General features: G+C 36.0%; 1 protein-coding gene across 1 annotated transcript; it reads left to right on the forward strand.

Moving 5' to 3' along the window:
• Window positions 1-1,723: 1,723 nt before the first annotated feature.
• On the forward strand, window positions 1,724-14,939 carry LOC104216832 (NAD-dependent protein deacetylase SRT1). The gene is made up of 14 exons (XM_009766963.2): window positions 1,724-1,958; window positions 3,490-3,519; window positions 3,610-3,702; window positions 4,757-4,876; window positions 7,263-7,363; window positions 7,692-7,800; window positions 8,422-8,501; window positions 8,680-8,758; window positions 9,722-9,775; window positions 10,342-10,438; window positions 10,884-10,966; window positions 11,856-11,923; window positions 12,780-12,885; window positions 14,400-14,939. Exons 1-14 carry the CDS (start codon window positions 1,860-1,862, stop codon window positions 14,691-14,693), a joined length of 1,413 nt encoding a protein of 470 aa, XP_009765265.1. The 5' UTR covers window positions 1,724-1,859; the 3' UTR covers window positions 14,694-14,939.
• The last annotated feature ends 4,848 nt before the right edge of the window (window positions 14,940-19,787 follow it).

Below are 19,787 nucleotides of genomic sequence, written 5' to 3' on the forward strand. Positions count from 1 at the left end.
AAAAAAAATGTATTTATGTTTTAGATAAATTGTAGATTTTGACCGAATTTATATTTTTTTGTAAAAAATTTTAGTTGCTTATGTAAATATGAAAACTTAAACAAAACCGGGTAAATAAGTTTAAGATCTTGTATTTATACGAAAAAGTCCCTTTTTAAAATACAAAGGAAAAATCACTAAAAATTAGATACATTAATCCTCTTACTCTAAATCTCGTTATTCTTTTTGTGAAAGAAGGACATAAAATGGTTGAAATTCTTTTTGACAACCTAACAATGTGGTGGACTGTATGTTCTACACCTAGGGTGTGTTTGGTATAACGGAAAATGTTTTCTGTAAAAAAATATTTTCTTGAAAAATAAGTAGTAATCTTATTCATTTTCTGGTGTTTGGTACGCAAATTAAGAAAAATGACTTCTCAAGATTATTCATAAATAATTTAGATATAATAAACACGAAGCCATAAACTTTCAAACCAACAACCTTTCGAACCCACAAATTTCATAAACTTTCGAACCGCTAAACTTTCAAAACCGCGGAATTTCGAACCCGTAAACTTTATAATTTCTAAACTCGTAAACTTCCAAACACATAAACCTCCGAACTCATAATTTTGGAACTTATAAAATTTGAACATTTAAACCGATAAGTAAAAAAATTAAAACTGAAAATATATTATTTGGGGGGAGGGGGGCATGTGGGTGTGTGCGTGCAAAAAAATAAAAATAAAAAACAGAAATTTGAAATTCTAATAATTTTTTTTTTTTTTTTTTTGCGATGGAGGTTGGGGAAGGTTGGGAAGGAGTTTTGGAAAATGTTTTCCCTTTTCTTGATAAGGAATTTTTTTTTCTCCAATCGGAGAAAAATGAGTTCATAAGGAAAATATTTTTCAAAATATTTAAGCCAACCAAACATGAGAAAATTGGAAAATATTTTTCGAAAAATATTTTCCTTCGTACCAAACACACCCTTAGTTGATGTCTTAAGTTTGAACTTATGAATGGAAAAAGCCTTTTTAGGCAACGGATTCTACTTTAATGAATCATATGCTACTCCAATATATTCCAAATCCAACTGGATAAACCATTTTTTTTTGTTGCTATTTTTAAAAATTTGCAAAAAACAAAATTGGTCGATCGATTGAAATTAATTGCGTTCGCTAGTCAAAAAGTATATAAAAAATATATTTTTTGTATATAATATATATGTATATTATATAATAAATATACTACTCACTCCGTTTCAAATTAGATGAGGTGCTTTCCTTTTTAGTTTGTTCCAAAATAAATGACACATTTCTAAATTTGAAAGTAATTCAACTTTAAACTCTTCATTTTACTTATTTTACCCTTAATGAGAAGCCTTTATAACCACACAAATGTCATGACTCCATAAAACTTTTATCCCTTAAACTACACGCGGAATCAAATTATATCATCTAAATTTTAACGGAAATATCTCCAAAAATTTGGTGGGATGGAGTGGCCGGTGAATAAAAAGAGAAGGAAGGGTAAAAAGGAAGATAGCGTTTGATAGGATTAGAACCTATATAAAAATTTCCAATTTTGGTATTTGGGGTGTCGTGACAGTGAACTTCTCCATAAATACCTTTGAGGGGCCCCTGAAAAATAAATTACTTATTAGATAGAGTGACAATAAATCTTAAAAAATAAAACATTAAATTAAATAAACAGAAACGGAATAAATGAGCATAAAGGAACAACGTTGCAGAAAAGTAAGCACTTGACCATCTTTACTACAACAGAAAGGCTCCTCTGCTTCCATTCTTGAGTGATCAATCAATCAACTAGTAGTACTCTTTTCCTAGGGAAAAAGAACAGATTGTAGCAAATACAAACATGTCTTTAGGTTATGCTGAGAAACTCTCATTTATAGAAGATGTGGGCAATGTTGGAATGACTGAATATTTCGACCCACCTCACGTTTTGCAAGACAAAGTGAGATATTTTTTTCTGCAACTCTTTATTATTATTTACTTTTAATTGTTTGATCATTTTATCTGGCTGCAATTACCCATAAATATTTGTTTAGGTTTTGGTCCTTAATTAAGAATTGAAGTTTAGAAACTGGGGTCTTCTTTGATGGCTTGATAGTTTGCATTTAGGTTTTTCATGAGATCTTGATTTAATCCCCACATTACTGAGCGGGAGATAATAACAATTTCCTTAATCTTATTAGGGATTGTTACATTTTAAGGGGTGTATAATGATTGCATTGTGTTGGCCACGAGCAAAATGTTAAACATGTTTAGGATTGTACCCTGGGAGTTTATGCATTTAATGTCGCGATTATCGTTCCTTTTGCTACTTTCTGCTATGTTAAGTTCTTAAGGTTTAGCATAAGTTAATTATTGATAAAAAATGGATTAGCATTTGGTAATCAGTTGCTGAGTCTATTGCTAACATTAGGCAGAAAACTTTTGGTAAAACTGACTAAAGTAAGAAAATGATAAGCAGCAATTCAAATTGTATGCTGCATTTCAATTCGTATGCTGCTTACCTCTTCTATAGTATTTGTTGGGAGAAAAAATGGACTATATTGAAAGAAGAGAAGAAGGAATGAAGATATCAAATAATATATAACAATCTAAGAGACTCAGGGGCGGAGCTAGGTTTAGCTAAGAGGGTTCAATTGAATCCCCTTTGTCGGAAATTTATACTTCGACATAGGGAAAGATGACTTTCTATTGTTATATAAACTGTTGAATCCCCTTGATGTAAGAAAATATTCTTGCGTAGAGGTAAAGGGGGTTCGAAAAGTTGCTTTAGGTCATAAGTTTTCATCTCAAACTAGTATAAACATTTGTGAGGAGCTAACAATTGCTAAACTCTTTTGTAATTTATGCATCTTCTTGATGCCAGTAGTGAAACCAATTACTTCATCAAAAAGTTTTAATCTCAAAAGTGGCATTCTAGTATTTTTTTTTTGTATCTGCTTTCTGCTTCCACCACTTCTAAGAGCACCTGGATAGTACACCTAACTTATGGTTGTTCATTAGGAATGGTATTTGGAATTTTGAAGTTCCCACTGCTGTGGAAGATATGCTTTCCAACTTTTCGTTATTGTGATCTAGGCAACAGAAATGAACTTAAATTTTTTGGCAGATGTATAGCAATTGTCCTGAACTGCGTACTATGTCATCGTTACCGTTTCCTATTGTCATGCCGTGGTGTTGCTTTGTCTTTGTTAGAATTCTTGGACATAAATTCATTCTCTTGTTGTTCTAACGTTAAAGTGTAAAATTATTGGTAATAATAAAGGAAAGAATGCAAAGTGGATTTTGATTGCTGAATATTTCGATTCTGGATGCAATTTCCATCCATTATACTGTACTGATTTCTTGAAAATCAATACTTTCTGGTGCTGGAGGATCTTCTGTTTCTTTCAGCTGCTTGTTAAAGAACAGTTAAAAAGGATGAAGCACTTTATTTTTTTGCGTTCTTACTAATTTTTTAAATAACTATGCAGATTGAGAGACTTGCTGTGATGATACAAAAGGTGAGTCCTTAAAGAGATGCCGTCTTAGCTATGCTATGTATAGCTTTTTCCTTTAGAAGTAACCCGTTCTGACTCTTGTTTCTTTTACAGAGTAAGCATTTAGTTGTGTTTACAGGAGCAGGAATATCCACTTCTTGTGGTATACCTGATTTTCGTGGTCCCAAGGGCATTTGGACTCTTCAGGTAATATCATATATATATGAGTGAACTGCAAACCCCTGTTTCTGAAAGCACAATTATTGACATGTTCCTACCTTTGATACCCATGTTAAAATGTTAAGACTTCAGAATTGAATGCGTCCCCTTCGAATTTGGTCGGTCATCATCTCCGATCCTTCTTTCTACCTGCATTGTCATCTTTTTAGGCTAGATGTAGCAAACCAAGAGGGTGTCTTGATCACCTGAAGGTGGCGCAGAACTTGATTTTTGTATATTTGATCTGGAAAAGCTATAAATAAGTGGAGGAGCACCGTGCATAATAGTGACATGAATAAATGAAAGTGGCCTTGAAAGCATGATCTATCTTACGATTGGAGGAGCTGTTTTCTCCTTTGAGAGTTATTTAAATCTACCGGCATGCATGATACCTACCACAACTGAAAGAGAAAATAATATCTCAATAAATGTGGTGTTGTTTGTGTATAGTGTCTAGGTCTGTTATTTCATTCTGATATTGTTTTGACTGGTAATCTTCTTCACTAAGTAGGAAGAAGTTGAAAAAGAGCTACAGTTTATACTTGCATAAGGAAAGAGCACAAGCATTATATTTTTTTAGGGTATAACGGTGGTGTCTAGTTCAGTTTGTGTGCACCTCGACTATTTTATAGGTACCTGCTATCTTCCGCTAGCACAAGTATCAGGTAACTCTGCCCGTCAAGGGTCGAGGCTTAGGAGACGAGAATACATCATCTATCGTTTTTTTGCCTTTGTTGAGATTTAAACCCTGGTTTCCTAGGTTTTCACCCACTTCATTGATAGTTAGGCACGCTCTTGAGTGCACAAGCATTTGTATTATTATTGTTTCTTGAGACATGTAAAGATCACTCCTATTTTTTGGAGTATTTAATAGGCAACATTGCAGTGATGTGATCAGGATCAAACCACTGATTATGATGTGAATATCTGTATATAGCATTGAAAGCATTTAACACGAATTAGTTTCTACAATAATACTGTGCAAAAGAATAACTGGCTATAATGTATCTTCTTATCCCTTTTTTTTTTAACTGACTTGTAGAGAGAAGGGAAAGCGCTACCAGAAGCATCTTTGCCATTTCACCGTGCAACACCGAGCATGACACACATGGCCCTAGTTGAACTAGAGAAAGCGGGTTTTCTAAAGTTTACTATAAGTCAGGTGTGGCATTATTAATTTTCTTACTATATGGGTGCACTTAACATTTGTAGGTTTACACTACAATATGTGCAGTTTCAGTCTTGACTTTGTTCCTTAACATTTGTAGGTTTATTAATTATATCACTTCCACCATTTGTGTAGCTAGTGCTGCTTTCAGAATGAAATCACAATTTCAACCCGATCGCATTCAAGTTTTTCTTTTTTGTGATCAGTCATTTAATTGTTCATTTACATTCCCGGGAGAAATTCCTGTTCTGCCTCTTCCAATTTCCTATGGAGTTCCTCTCCGTTAAAGTGGGAGATAAGCTGCTCTATGCTCACTCTTTTTGCTTGGTGTCTATCCCCAAAGATACCTCTCTTTGCGCCACGTTAACCGATAGCTAGGCTTTCAATTGAAGAAACCCATCAATTTTGACATAGATTGCCTTGAAAGAGTATCATACGATAGCTGTATGAAATAAATAAAACAACCTTTACTATGGTTTTGATACTGTTACTGAGTTTATTTGGCTCTGGTTCCGGTCACTAATTGTAATATGTTACTAGGAAGACAATGCTAATTCAGGTAAGCTACTAAATTTGCATAATTAAAGGCTTTTTGAGCTTACTTTTCTAAATAGATGAACTATGGTCTACCAATATATTAAAGTTGGATGCTGGTGAGATTGAAGACTTGATCATTGAGTTCAATTTAGATCCTTTTACCCATTTTCATAGCACCATTTGACTTTATGCATGGTTAACTCTTCTTTTAGCCAACTTCAACTAATCCATAATGATATAATCATTAACCAGCAACTGAATCAACACCTTCACGGTTGCCGTTCCACCTCTGAAAGCTTTGACTGAGATGACTGTTCTATTTCTTTTACTTTGGGACCCTTTCAAGTGTTTCTAGCCTTATTTTCTTTGGTATCCACTGCTCATGGAGAATTGACAGTGTGGGTTGCCCCTTATTCTCATCTATATTTATTTGTCGATTGGCTCTGGTGATAATCTTTTGGTGTAGATATATCTTTGCTGTCTGGATTCAAACATGCTTTGTGTTTTACTTGCGGTACATCTGGTCATTAGGGATCCTCTGAATTAGCATGCCAATTTTCGTGGTTAGTGCAAAGAAGTGACATTTCAGTGAGTGGAAGATTGAGCATCGATAGGGATGAATGCATCTATCGATTATAGCAGTGTTCCTTGGAAAAAGCATTTATCACCAACTTATAAGAAAGAAGAAGAGAGATCTATTTAACCAAACCAGCCTCTATTTTCCTTAATTTGATGCAATTGGTCAACGACTCAACTAGAATTGAAACAATTTAATTTGATGAAATTAATCAAAGTTACAACATTAATTCTAGAATAAGGTGGAGGGAAGTGAATCTGGACATTTTATTCTGAATGAAATGAAGTTGGCTTATTTGTGATTGTGGGAGTCGTTGCAGAATTTGTTCATTGAAATATATGCTTCATGAGTAGTCTCATTGTTTGCATTTTGTTATCCTTTCAAATTGTAACCTATGTTTTGCACGTTGTGAGAATCACAAATGCTTATATGCTGCACTTTACTCAAAGAAATTGAAAAAAAAAGTGGATCTTGTTTAAACTTCATCACCAGTTACTAATAAAAAAAACCTTCATCATTTAAACTATATTATGATGATAGAGCTCTTTTGCTATACATTTGTGTGCTTTTAGCATACAATTCATACTCTTTATTTTCATGACCTGTGAGAATGAGCCTTTGCGCAACGATGGAGTTGCTCCTTCGGTGACCTGCAGGTCATGGGCTCGAGGAGGGGAAGCAACCTCTTTGCAGGAGTCTTAGGGGAAGGTTGCGTATGATACGTGCCCACTCTCCCCCTATCCACGCAGGCACGCACCCACCATCCAGTTAGCATTTCGTGCACAGAGTAATTTCGTTCTCTGCTCCCAAGATTTGACTGAAATGAGCCTGAATACGGTGGGGGATATAGAGGATTCATATAGCCAACCTTAACTAGTTTGGAATGGTGAAGTTGATAAATTGATGTCTTCATTTATGTTTTGGGCTGTTCTGAGTGTCTTTACTGTTGCCCAAACGGAAGTAACAGAATGAAGACAACATCTTAATTCCAATTTAATCAAAGTTGTTGGGTATACTTTATGACTAGTGCTGTAGATGCATTCCATTACTCCTTCCAAACTTTTTCCATTTCCCCCTCAGCCCAACAAACTTAGTTCAAACAATCAGAGAGAGAGAGAGAGCCTAGTTATTTGTGTTTAAAATATGACATTTCATTTGATCAAGGGGATGTTTATTCTACTTAAAATCTAAGCCTCAGATTCCATTTATGTAGTTTTCCTTGGTATAATATTCAAGTGTCACATCATACTTATTTGAACATTGTAGAACATTGATGGCCTCCATCTTCGATCTGGAATTCCAAGGGAGAAGCTTGCAGAATTACATGGGGATTCTTTTATGGAACTATGCCCTTCTTGTGGAATTGAGTAAGACTTCATCTTTTTCTGCAGCACACTATCCTGCTTTTTTGGAAACAGTCTCTCTACGAATTCACAAGGTAGGGGTAAGGCTGCATACACACTACCCTCACCAGACCCCACTTGTGGGATCACACTGGATTTGTTGTTGCTGATGTTGTTGTTGTACTATCCTGCTATTATGCATGTTCCCACAGTTCACGTGACTCTTTTGGAGCCTTTTGGTATATTCACACTCATGTATAGCCGTTTTATTTTATGTATGCTGCTCTATTGCTTCTTCGTAGCGATATGGTGATTGCTTATATGAGTCTATTTTATGAATTGACCCATGAAGGTATATGAGGGATTTTGAAATAGAAACTATTGGGTTGAAGGAAACTGCACGACGTTGTTCCAAGGTGGGCTGTGGTGCCAGACTTAGAGACACAGTTCTTGACTGGGAGGTAATGACAAACAGCATTGTGTTTAATGACAATATCCTAGGATCTGAGTTTCTCTTTGTAGTTGTACAGTGACATTCCACTGCCCTTTAATAGTGACCGTAAAGATATTGTCTTCTTTAAGCTAGAAATATGACGATATTAGTCTATTTTCCCAATGAAAATCAATCCCTACCTAACTAAATGTATTGATGACTTTGGTATTTTTCACTGTATCTGAACTTTAACTAGATTACCTCACTACTTCAAAGAAAAAAAAAGAAGTGCCAACATCCCTGTGAAGGATATTAGGCATACTCGATCTTGTGTTGCTGATTCTAAATGCAAGTTCTGTGATAGTATTTTGATGCACATCTAATTTGTAAAAGGGATTAATACGAAATAGAATTTATTATTTTTATGGATTCTCCGTAACTTGCAGTCAACATTGCATAACCAGAAATTTGACGGGTTGTAGCCTCATGAGCATCCGATGATTAAGTCAATAAGTTGTAAAAGTTTTGAGGATTTACTTTTTTCCTGCTATTTGGGCCAAAGCGCCAAGATTGTTATGGCCAAAAGATGATTCCACCTATGACTCTGTTGTTGACCTCATCCTGTCCCCTCTCGTGTTTTTGTCCTCAGGATGCTCTACCTCCAAAGGAGATGAATCCAGCTGAGAGGCACTGCAAAATGGCTGATGTTGTGCTATGTCTAGGAACAAGGTAATGCTAAATTATCTATTTGACTGCCTCCATAATCTGGAATTCTGATGCATGATGCTAAAATAATGATTTCTTACAGTGTTTGTTGACGCTCAACTGTTAAACCATTTACTTCCATCATTCTTCGGCCTTAATCATGTCATGTCAGAAGTGAACATGACTTGTTCTACTCTTGCAGTTTGCAGATCACCCCTGCCTGTAATTTGCCTCTAAAATCACTCAAAGGTGGTGGAAAGATTGTAATAGTTAATCTTCAGGTACATTATTCCTTGTCCCAAATGTAACATCAGCGAACAATTATCGCACATCGACCTAGTTGTGATGACAGAGCATGCACCAGAGAGCCTCATATTCCCCTGCCCCCACCCCCCCAGGAAAAAGAAAAAAAGAAAAGAATAGACAACAGCCATAGAGATGTCAGATCTTTTACTAGTGGTCTGTAAATAAGTTTGCCAAAATCACTTTCCAGCATCAAAGAACAGTTTGCAACTGTTTTTAGAGTGTAAATGCCTTTTATTTCACCTCGTGTTCAGGAAACATCTTTATGAAGGCCATTAAGGTTTAATTTTCACAATCCAAGATGTGGGGATCCAAAAATGCAAGACTTGACTAAACAGCAATAATAATGGTTCCACAAGAATTGAACATGAGCCAACACGAAGGAGAAGGAAGTGTTCCTTACGAACTGTCAGCTTGACTTTTCGATCTTTCTGTACTGCCACGTTTTAACCAAAACCAGCAAATGTTACTTTCTGTTCTCAAATAAATGCAGTTGTTTCTTTCTCAATCACTGAATCATGTAGGTAAAGCAATCATTTTCCTTACAATGCACATATGGGGCTCCTAGCTTAGTCTGCTGTACTTTGCCATGATAAAGTATTCAGGACTTGCTTATCAGAGCCACAAAAAAAAAGATCAAGGATTTCAGGTTCTTTAGATGCTTAAGCTTGAATTTTCTACTAGGTCAAATATAAGAGGGTCTCCGAGGGAATAAGAAAGAAAAGCTTTAATTAACCTGAGGATGAAACTTTTAACAAGTTCCATAACCAAAATGTTATAGAAGATTAGGTGAATATCTCTTGCTCATATATTACGGTATCATGTCAATGACTGTACTTGAAAATACTCTCTACCAATCATTCTATGGAAAACGATACTGGATTAATAGGAGCTCATCTGTGGCCTAGATCTTATTTCCCTCTTCCATTTGTTTTTTGCAGAAAACTCCCAAGGACAAGAAAGCAACCATGCTGATTCATGGCCTTGTAGACAAGGTATCATATTTGTGTTGTTGTATGATTGTATCCCCTCGGAGCTACAATGCCACTGACAGTTGTTATTGTGGTACATAGTTTTTTAATTGGAAATATTACTATTGCTTGGTGAGCTTTCACATGTAGAATTACTAAATGGGATTTTCTACCTTCATCTGGCTACTTGACTTTGCAGGTGCTAAACTGCTCGCTAGCCCAAGTAAACATTGATTCTTTTGCCTAGTTCTTATTGAGCAATCTTCATTTCATCCTGCTTCCTTAAAGTGACTTACCAATAGTTTTGTTAGCTCTGGAATATCCAGCTGAACCACCATACTGCCATTTATGACTCCCAGGAATCATGTTTTCGATAGCTTTAGTTAACATATTGGGCTTGGTTCTACAGAATCAATAGCTGAACAATGATACTGGTTCTTTTAGTCTACCTAGTTCGACTTTGGGAGAATAGGGTGTTTCGCTTTGTTCACATGTTCACTTATGTTTTTCCCTGCAGTATTTGACTGAAAAAGATTTATGGTTTTGATTGATCCTGTTTCCAGAATGTTTACTAATATGGCTATGAACAGGTAATTGCAGGAGTCATGGAATTCCTCAGTCTGCGAATCCCACCATTTATTAGAATTGATCTTCTCCAGACCATTTTTACTCAGGCCTTAAGTCTTGGTAACTCCCCTAGATTTGTGCTTATCTTTTCATTTGTTCATTTGGCATTCTGAAGTCCTAGAGCTGAAAAGACATTTTCTGTGATTTTTATTTTGCAAGCAATATCGGTGCGTGTGAATGTGCACAAAGCAAGTTACAATTTGCGAAAATTTGGTCAATTCTTCTTCATCTTCTGCAGATACAAGTGAAAAAGTGAAGAAAGGAATTGCATGTGTATACCTTAGTTCTTGTAGAATATTCTCAGGGAATTCCTATAAATGAAGTGAAAAATATAGCTTATTATTTTTGCCGTGTTAACATATCTGGTAAATTAATATTGGACGTGGCCACAAGTAGTCCTATAGAAAATAGAAGAGAGGTCTGATCAAATTTCTAAATAGTCCTCTTTGGAGCAGGTTATTCATTAAATATGTCTTTTGATCTATCTGATTTACTTATTTTGCAGATAAAAAATATGTAAATTGGACCCTTACTGTGGCAAGTGTCCATGGAAGTAGGGCGCCATTGCCTTTTATCAAATCTGTAGAGGTGAGTTAATAGCTGCGCGACAGATTCTGTTGAATAAGCATGTATGTATTTCTAGAGGGTAGAGTTTTGGAGGCTCACTGTTGCTGTGAAACCTCCAAGACACAACAAACTAGAAACAGAAAAAAACATGGAAACTAATAACAGGCAGTAACAGTGGCAGTTGTGGGTGCATCAATGGCATATTCAGTGGCAGAAGCAGCATTATCACCGATAGACCACAGCCATTACGAGTTTTTCCTTTGATATATTTGATTTATGATGTAGACTTGATTGAGAATTGGATAATCTATCACTTTGAGACTTGGGGAAATGGCCCTGTACCCTTGCAGTAAGATCAAAGTAGTTAGACCTTCCTTTCGCAGCCTTTGCCTTTTTGAACACGGAATTCATTAGTTAGATCTTGCCTCTTTGGAGGATCTCTAGCTCTGTTCATTTATCCTGTGTATCTCTTGTTTGAGGTATGCAGATCAAAGGCTTTAGGAATCTGTTGTGATACCCTATGAACCAAGAGACGACACTGATAAATGGGCTCTAAAAATGTGAGAAGGGATGTGCTAAGTAAAAAAGAGTGAAATAGTCCTACTGTAAAGAGTCTTGATGCTACTTCAACTTCCCTCTGAGTTTCTTCTGTCACTTTAATGAAGCAGTTACTTTTTGAGCGGACTGTGAGTAGCTTAGACCTTTTTGAATTGTCCGTGAGTAATAAAAGTTGTTTGTTATAAATGCTCGTTTTATAGTCCTTTGTCTAATTTGCAGGATTCATTTAAAAACAGGTCTTGTCTTTCTTCTCCTTCACTTAATGATTGTCATCAGTAGTAGTCCTGAGCCCTCTTAAACTTTCTGGGTCTACTATGATAACATCTCTGCTGCTTTTGAAATGGACTTGTAGGTTTCTTTTTCAGAATGTCAAAATATGAAAGCAACTGTTCTGCATAAACAACCTCTTCAGCTAAAAAGGTAGTTTCATAATTCTTGAAGCTGTAATATTCAGTGTGAAAGATAACCTCGATATGTCTCTGTTATACATACTCCTTTGGCATAATTTCTCCAATAAGTCAAAATATTTTGCTCTTGTATTAGTAATTCAAGATTGTATACTTGAGGTGTTATGATATCATATAGAACATGTAATTAGATTGTCTACCAATCTGGAACTGACATTTTCCAGAAGTTATGGGATTTTTTTTTTTAAAAAAAAAATGTTATCATTGTCGGCCAAGAACTAGAGCATCCATGAATAATTCTAACAATCATTGCTTTTTCCTCTCTTGTTTACTTCACATTAATAAAGGGTCTAACATACCAAAAGGAAAAAAAAATGAAGAAATATAAATTGGACACATAATAAAATGGAGCAACGGTAAAGTTGTCTCCGTGTGACGGTCACGGGTTCGAGCTGTGGAAGCAGCCACTAATGCTTGCATTAGGGTAGGTTGTCTACATCACACCCCTTGGGGTGCGGACCTTCCCCGGACCCTGCGTTATAAAATGGAATGAAAATGAGTAATATGAATATCATTTCAGCAGCTTCCGAGTTTTCTAACCACAAAACGGAAAAAGAAAAGAAGATCCCGAGTTGATATGAAAAACTAGCATGTTAAAGTCAAATTTATTGATGAGGAAAAAATAAAAATAAAAATAACAAAGTGCGGAATCTTGACCATTGATTTTCTTGATCAAAATTTTGAATTATTTCCGCGGCATATGATGATTTTCCTTTTTAATTATTGGTGAGGGTTTATTTCATATGTTCACTACTATTATAAATTCTCTCAGACTGAAACGTTCTTATTCAACTCCTATTGCTTGTCAGGCGGACAGTTAAGAATGCAAATCCTTTTAACGTTAAGTTGAAATTGAACTTCAGTGATGGCTGCAAGTGTTCATCGGCTGAAATCAAAATTCCAGTTGATTTTAAGGTGAGAGGACACTGGACAAGTTTCTTCATTCAACCATCCTTGCTTTGGTTAACCTCTGGCCACATTGTTTTAATGCTTATAAGATAAATGAATGAAGACTACTTTGTTATGACCTCTATATTAATTTATTATTGGTAAACCATGCCTAGCCAATTCCATGCTAGTGTTCATTCTCCTCTGTGAAAACTGAAAGAATGATAACTCATGCTTGTTTTAACTTCAAAACATTGCGTGTAGATCTTCTGCAGAATCACAATGTTCTAGACATTGTTTTATGCCCCACTGCATTAGACTCAGCGGTGAACCCACAGGGGAGGGGAGAGGTTGCTTCCTAAAAAGAACTGGGGTTGGCTCCTTGCTTTGATTCCTTACCCATAGCATACCATTTTCCCTTAGGCTTGGGCCAATGCACTAGGATTTTCTGCTCTAATTAGTATGCCTCTTGGTAAATTTGGTGAGCGGCTAGAAACTATTTGTACACCAAGTGGTAAAGATATTCCTAGGCTGGTTACTGTAACCAAAAGAAAGGTTCCAGACTTGATGCCAGCATATCCCTTTTTGCAGAGTAGACTAGATTGCTACCAGTATATCCCTTTGATTCATGTTTAATGGCATTCTTGACTTGTGAGGTCCTTTACTGAGTGAATTTATCTCTTTGAATTGGAAGCTCGGCTGTTTGATCACCTGTAGTGGCGAGACTTGAGTGTACCTAGCGATGCTCCTTGATGGAGGCAAATCATTGGTTAAATTGAATCGTGATATGGGTACAACGGTACAACTAGAAAAGACCAACAATTTGGTTGCACTTGACTTTACCCCAAGGCTGCTTAGCCAACAGTCTAGCTTTAGCCTTTGGCCCCTAGTTACTGGACCAACGGATTTATAACTTGAATTATTTGTGGCATGATTAATGATACATATCTTTGCATGGTTTGCAAGAACAATTTAGTGATCTGATTGGAATCAATGTCTGAAGCTGCTTTGTGTTCCCCGCCACCACTTGTCTAGAATCAAAATTATTCTACTTTATTTCTCTGAGAATCACAACTTTCTTTGAGACACCTCTAAAGCATGTGCATTATAGTAATTGAATAATAAATTTTCTTCAGAACTGACCATTGTTGTAAAGGGATGAACTTTTGTATTGCCCAGCGCTATCTTAATGCTTAGCTGTTGTATTTAATGAAAATCTTTTTGATTACTGCTCAAAATAAGTTGTGAAACTAGAAGCTGGAGAAGTATGAGAAACACGATTGGACAATATTTCAATATATACATTGGCAACAAATACTGTACTAGCAGTCCAGTTCTTCATCTCGTTCCCTTTTTCAGTAAAAGAACAGTGAGGCTAGTCCTCCCTTTTTTTAGGGTATAACGGTTGGGAATGGTATGGAAACTGGCCTAACCCTTTAGTCTTTACTATGTATATTTTGTGACGGGTCTATTATTCTTGTTTATGAAGAATATTGATGATTGTCTGGGGGCTGACTATAGCGTTTTATTCTCTCGTGCAGATTTCATCACATGTGTTCAAGGATGATAAGGATTCTATATTACAGAATCTAAGAGAAAGCGCCATCGTGGATCCTCACTGTGGACAGGCTGCAGTTATTGAGAAAAAGGTCATTATGGTTCCTAAAAGTGAGATCATGGTTCATGCCATTGTAACAAACATTGTCAAGTTTGACAGAAATTGTGGAGATCTAAGTAATGGCTCATTGAAAAGGAAATGTGTAGGTTTTAATGGCATCATTCCCTCTAGAAAACGATCAAACGGTAGAAAACCCAGAGTTTTAAATGGAAGGTGATCACAGAGCTATACAGTCTCCTGTAAATATTCTTGTAGCAGCATTCTGAGAAAATGTTAGTATGTGGGGACTGGGTGAATTTTGGTAGTTAATACACTCGGTCTGGCTCTGATAGAAATCTGAAATTTCATAACCCATTTTTTGTAGTAGGCCAAAGTTTAACTCTCATTTCTTTCTAATCCATTCTTGAAATTCATATACAAGTGTATTATTGCTGGTCCAATTTATTTTAATCTATCATGCATATATTGCAATTGAAATTGACAGTGTACCATTTTAACAGAGAGATTGAGATTCTGAGAGGGGAGAGAAATTTTGGTGTATAAAATCCGAGGACTAGAAAGTTTTATTTAATAAAAACAAACAAACAAAGTTGACTCATGGTTTGTGATTATTTCTCCTAGAGTTTAATTTACGACTAAATTTGGCGTATATAGTTTTTAGTGATTACATTGCATTCTTTAATTCTTGAGCATTCACTATAGCTAGCAACACTGTTTATGCAAAAGGAAAAAAAAAAAAATTTAGGGGTCGTGTGATTGCATTAGATAAAATAATGTATGTGTTAACTTTGTGTATTAACAAAACCTTGTTTGGTACACTTTTTGAACCTATATGATAGGTTACATGTACTTTTGTTATAAGTACTTTACTTTATGTTTTGATGATTTAATAAACTTACTATCCAGAATCAGATAAGGAACCTGTTACACATTTACAAGACCTCAAGTTCACAAGATTCTAGGTTGGGACTCATCGTGGAATATGATTCAACTCCTCGGAGTGGAAGGAACAGCTGAGGGACCAGGTCCCTACTAGTTCTCAAGGAGATTGTACGAAGTCAACTTTGCAGTTGGAAAGTTGCTGCCTGCACACGCTACTGTGTAGAACACTGCTGCAGTCAACTTTGCAGAGAGGACTACTTACCTACCTTGCTTGCATCATTGGAAATGATGTCACACATGTATATATATGCAAGGGAGGTAAAACAATACACTTGAACACTTAGAGATTTCATACAAGCTCACTCACGTGACCATTCAACCAGCAAGTTTCAAGTGCCTCAAGAACAAAGAACAAAGCATCTACGGACCAGTTCCCACATCGAGTTATTGTGTGTCCTTAGTTGAGTTGTAACTTTGTAATAGTTCTTCAAATTGTAATTCATATCTAGCTTATTTAGAAGCACTCTATAGGAACATCTTTGTAAACCTTAAACCTGCGTGTTTAAGTTTTGGCTAGAGTTAGTCAAGTTTTAAAGTCTTTTAATAGAGTTATTGCAAAGTGGCTTGTAATAGGTGTATTACAAGTTAGTGAGGGATTAAGAGTTTAATTCCTAGGATGCATATGTTGTAATATGAAAGTTGCTCAATAGTGAAGTTGAAATCCTACAAGGGTAGATCGTGGTTTTTAATCCCGTTGAGCTGAGAATTTTTCACGTAAAATTCCTCTTGTCATTTAACTTCTGTTCTGTATGTGTGTACTGTCGAACCTGATAGAGAACCTGGTTCTCTATAGAAGTTGGTAGACCCATACATTCTATCACTATGCATTAGTTATACACCCTATTTGCTATTATCATATGCATAGTTTAATGCATAGAAAACCATGGTATTAACAATGTAATAGTTTTTAATGCAAGCATTAGCTTAGTTAAAGACAAAATTGTCCTTCAAAATTTATGTTTGATCAAAATATGCTATTAAATTAATGTAAGTTTGATGTAAAGCACTTGTAATCAACTCACCTTTTATTTTCTTAATTCAAACTTTCTTTGCCTAATAATCAAAGAAAGTGAAAAATAAAATTATATCCATAGTAAATAAATAAATACTTAGCATATTTCCTTTTTTATAAATAAGTATTCAGTTCTATACTACAATATAGGCAGACAAATCAAATAATTATTTTAAAACCTTTTTCATATAAAAACATTTCTCAACATATGTTTTTTTTAAAGATAAAGTGATGGACAGGTTATGAGGGTATTTTTATAAATAAATAATTCTTTTAGAAATTGTCCAATGCTTTAATACATTAAAAACAATGAATAAGAAATATGTTATCATAACTAATACCAACATTACTAATACACCTTATTCAACATTATTTTTATTCACCCTACCAAACGTCCCCTTAGAGTATTTATTTGTCTTGCAGTATTATGCCTTGGGAGATCACTGCTATTGAGTAATAAGTAGCTTGTGTGAGCCAAAAATATCTTTGATATGATTAAAGCATATCGGCATTAAGAGGGCATTCATGTGTCACAGGTTTGACTGCGATAAAGACATGCTCAAGGCGAAGTGGTCCCTTAAGAGATGAAGGGCGGAGTCGATGAGTTATTGAAGATCAAGGTCGAGGTTGAGCATTCATCGTAGACAGAGTAATAACGGCTAGTTTTATGATAAGACACTAAAGAAAATATTCTAGTGGATATTTAGGTATATGTTCCCTTTAAATAGAAAGAGACATAATTATAGGGGATATAAGATATCCACTTGTAAGAAAAACACATTGATTTTCTCTATAGAACCTGGCTTTATTACAAACATACAATATATACCTTTTTCTTAATATTCTTGCCTAACTTGATCACTCGATCCAAAAACAATCTGAACATTCAAAGGTTCATCAATCATTCATCATTGTCAGAAAGAATATCCACAGATCTAACCTTTTTCGGATGACTCACATATTCTTACTTACTTAAATACCATTCATTGTTATTTATTGTTATTTAATGTTATCCTCACCTTTTTGGGTCGTTGAATATTGCTATTATTGTCAACATTTATTGCTACTTGGATGATATACATATCATCTCACTATAAAATCAGTTAATATATCTTTTGGATAGTAATATTGGCCAATATTGACCCTATTTTATTAAATCTAATTGTCTAATCCCAGATCTAAATTTTGGATCAAACAGTTTGACGCCGCATGTGGGGACTTCTTTGCTAATCTTTTAGTGTCCATTAGATCTACAACTCATGTGATTTGCTAAACTAACAAACCACAAAGTTTTTCTCCTTCTCTGCACATATAGAAATTCCCATAGCAGGTAACCAAGGAGACAGAACTAAGGTGACATCCCCGAAAACATCATAATGCTATCAACAAGAGCTATTAAACGTTGGGAGATGATGTGACACCCACTGCGTCCCCCAGGTGTGAGAGATTACCTCCTCCCATTGTAACACAACAAAAACAAATGGAAAAGGGGCCTCCATGTCCATAGGAGAAGGGACGCCACTTGCCATGAAAAAGTTCCTCGAAGCGTGGTTGACCGATACATTAGTAAGTGTTCTCAACAAACAAGCTCCATGCACGACCATAGAAACCGCGAGAGCCCACACGGTATAGCGAGGAGATGAATATGGTGATCAACCAGACCCTCCAACACCATGTATAACTCACAATGTTACTGACGGTGCAGGTGATGGCGTCCTCGCCACAGTTTTGAAGAGAATGGAAGAAATGGAGAATGAGAACAAAACCCTTAGAGACCAAATGAAAGAACACCAAGAACGATTCGACAAAATATCGGGCGCCCCCAAGTTACTGCTGAAGAGGGGTGCTGCAGGTTCATAGAGCAGCCGTATAGGGAGGATTCTTAATTGAATCAAAGTGTTCTTGCAAAGTATTAACTTCTCTTTGTGGATGCTCATCCTCTTGGGTAGGCTCATTCTCACAGGGTATCTCCTCTATATATTCACCATCATAATGCAATGATCTTTCTAAAAGTATATTTACTATTTGACTTACTTGCATTATTAGGTTCTTAATGGCTTCGTTATTTTGTATAAATCTTTCTTCAACACTATTCATGAACCTATACAAAAGCTATTCTAAACTACCATTCTCCTTTTCGGGTTGTTGTCTCATTTTGCTTTCATTCCAGTCATAATAAGGGTATTCATACCACTCAGAGTTAAGATTATGCTCATATGAAACCTCATACTTGTACAGACTTGAAATAGAGTGAGTGTAACTTCCTGATCGGTCGTTTTGAGTGTTGTAGCCCCGTTTCCCCATTTACTGCTTATTTTATGCTTAATTTTCATTACGTGACTTTCTGGGGTAGTTGGTTCAGTTCCAGAGACGTTTCGGAATGAATTGAGACACTTAGTCTCAAGGTTGGAAGATTAAGTTGAAATGGTTGACCGAATTTTGACTTATGTGTAAATGCCTCCGGAATGAAGTTTTGATGGTTCTGATAGCTCCGTAGGGTGATTTTTGACTTATGAGTGTGTCAGGATACTGATTTGGAGGTCCGTAGTAGAATTTGGCTTAAAATGGCGAAAGTTGGAAAATTAGAGGTTTTGGAAACTGAGAAGTTTGATCGAGAGTTGACTTTGTGGTTACCGGGCTCGAATTTTGTTTTCAAAAGTTGGAATAGGTTTGTTGTGTCATTTATGACTTGTATGCAAAATTTAAGGTCAATCGCACTTGATTTGATAGGTTTCAACATCAAATGTAGAAGCTAGGAGTTCATAAATTCATTAGGCTTGAATTTGGGTGTGATTCATGTTTTTGATGTGATTTGAGACCTCGACTAGGTTTATATAATGTTTTAGGACTTATTGGTATATTTGGTTGGGGTAAAGGGGGCCTCAGGTAGATTTCGGATGGTTAACAGAGTGAAATGGGAATTTGAAGATTGCTAAAGTTTTTCTGGTGTACAAGTCTGGTTTCCTTCTTTGCGTTCACGTGGATAGGTCCGCGATCACGAAGGCTTGTTTGGGAAGCTGGGATTTTTACTCTATGCGTTAGCAAGCAAGAGTCCGCGATCGCGTAGGTTGGTCAGTCAGTGAATCGCGAACGCGTGGGCTAAGCCGCATTCGCGAAGAGGAAATGAGGCAGGAGTTGGTCACGCGCTTTGTTCTTCGCGATCATGTGAAGGGGGTCGCGATCACGCATGTCTGAGGAGGCAGTGATTCACGTGGAGATTCTGGCGTTCACGTAGGGTTAATTTTGGGCAGCTTAGTTTGTGCTCCACGATCTCGAAGCATTTTCCGTGATCGCTGTAAGCACGTGATTTTTGCTTCACGGACAATCGCTCCAAAAGAAAATAAAAATAGTGACAAA

Source organism: Nicotiana sylvestris, chromosome 7, assembly GCF_000393655.2.
Source record: "Nicotiana sylvestris chromosome 7, ASM39365v2, whole genome shotgun sequence".
Taxonomy (NCBI): Eukaryota; Viridiplantae; Streptophyta; class Magnoliopsida; order Solanales; family Solanaceae; genus Nicotiana; species Nicotiana sylvestris.

What these genes read in the sequence shown, in the direction of transcription:
- LOC104216832 (XM_009766963.2), top strand. Translation starts at nt 1,860, where the DNA reads ATGTCTTTAGGTTATGCTGAGAAACTCTCATTTATAGAAGATGTGGGC. An exon ending in AGGGCATTTGGACTCTTCAG is followed by an intron (nt 3,703 to 4,756) that starts GTAATATCATAT and finishes ACTGACTTGTAG; the next exon opens with AGAGAAGGGAAAGCGCTACC. An exon ending in TTCATGGCCTTGTAGACAAG is followed by an intron (nt 9,776 to 10,341) that starts GTATCATATTTG and finishes GGCTATGAACAG; the next exon opens with GTAATTGCAGGAGTCATGGA.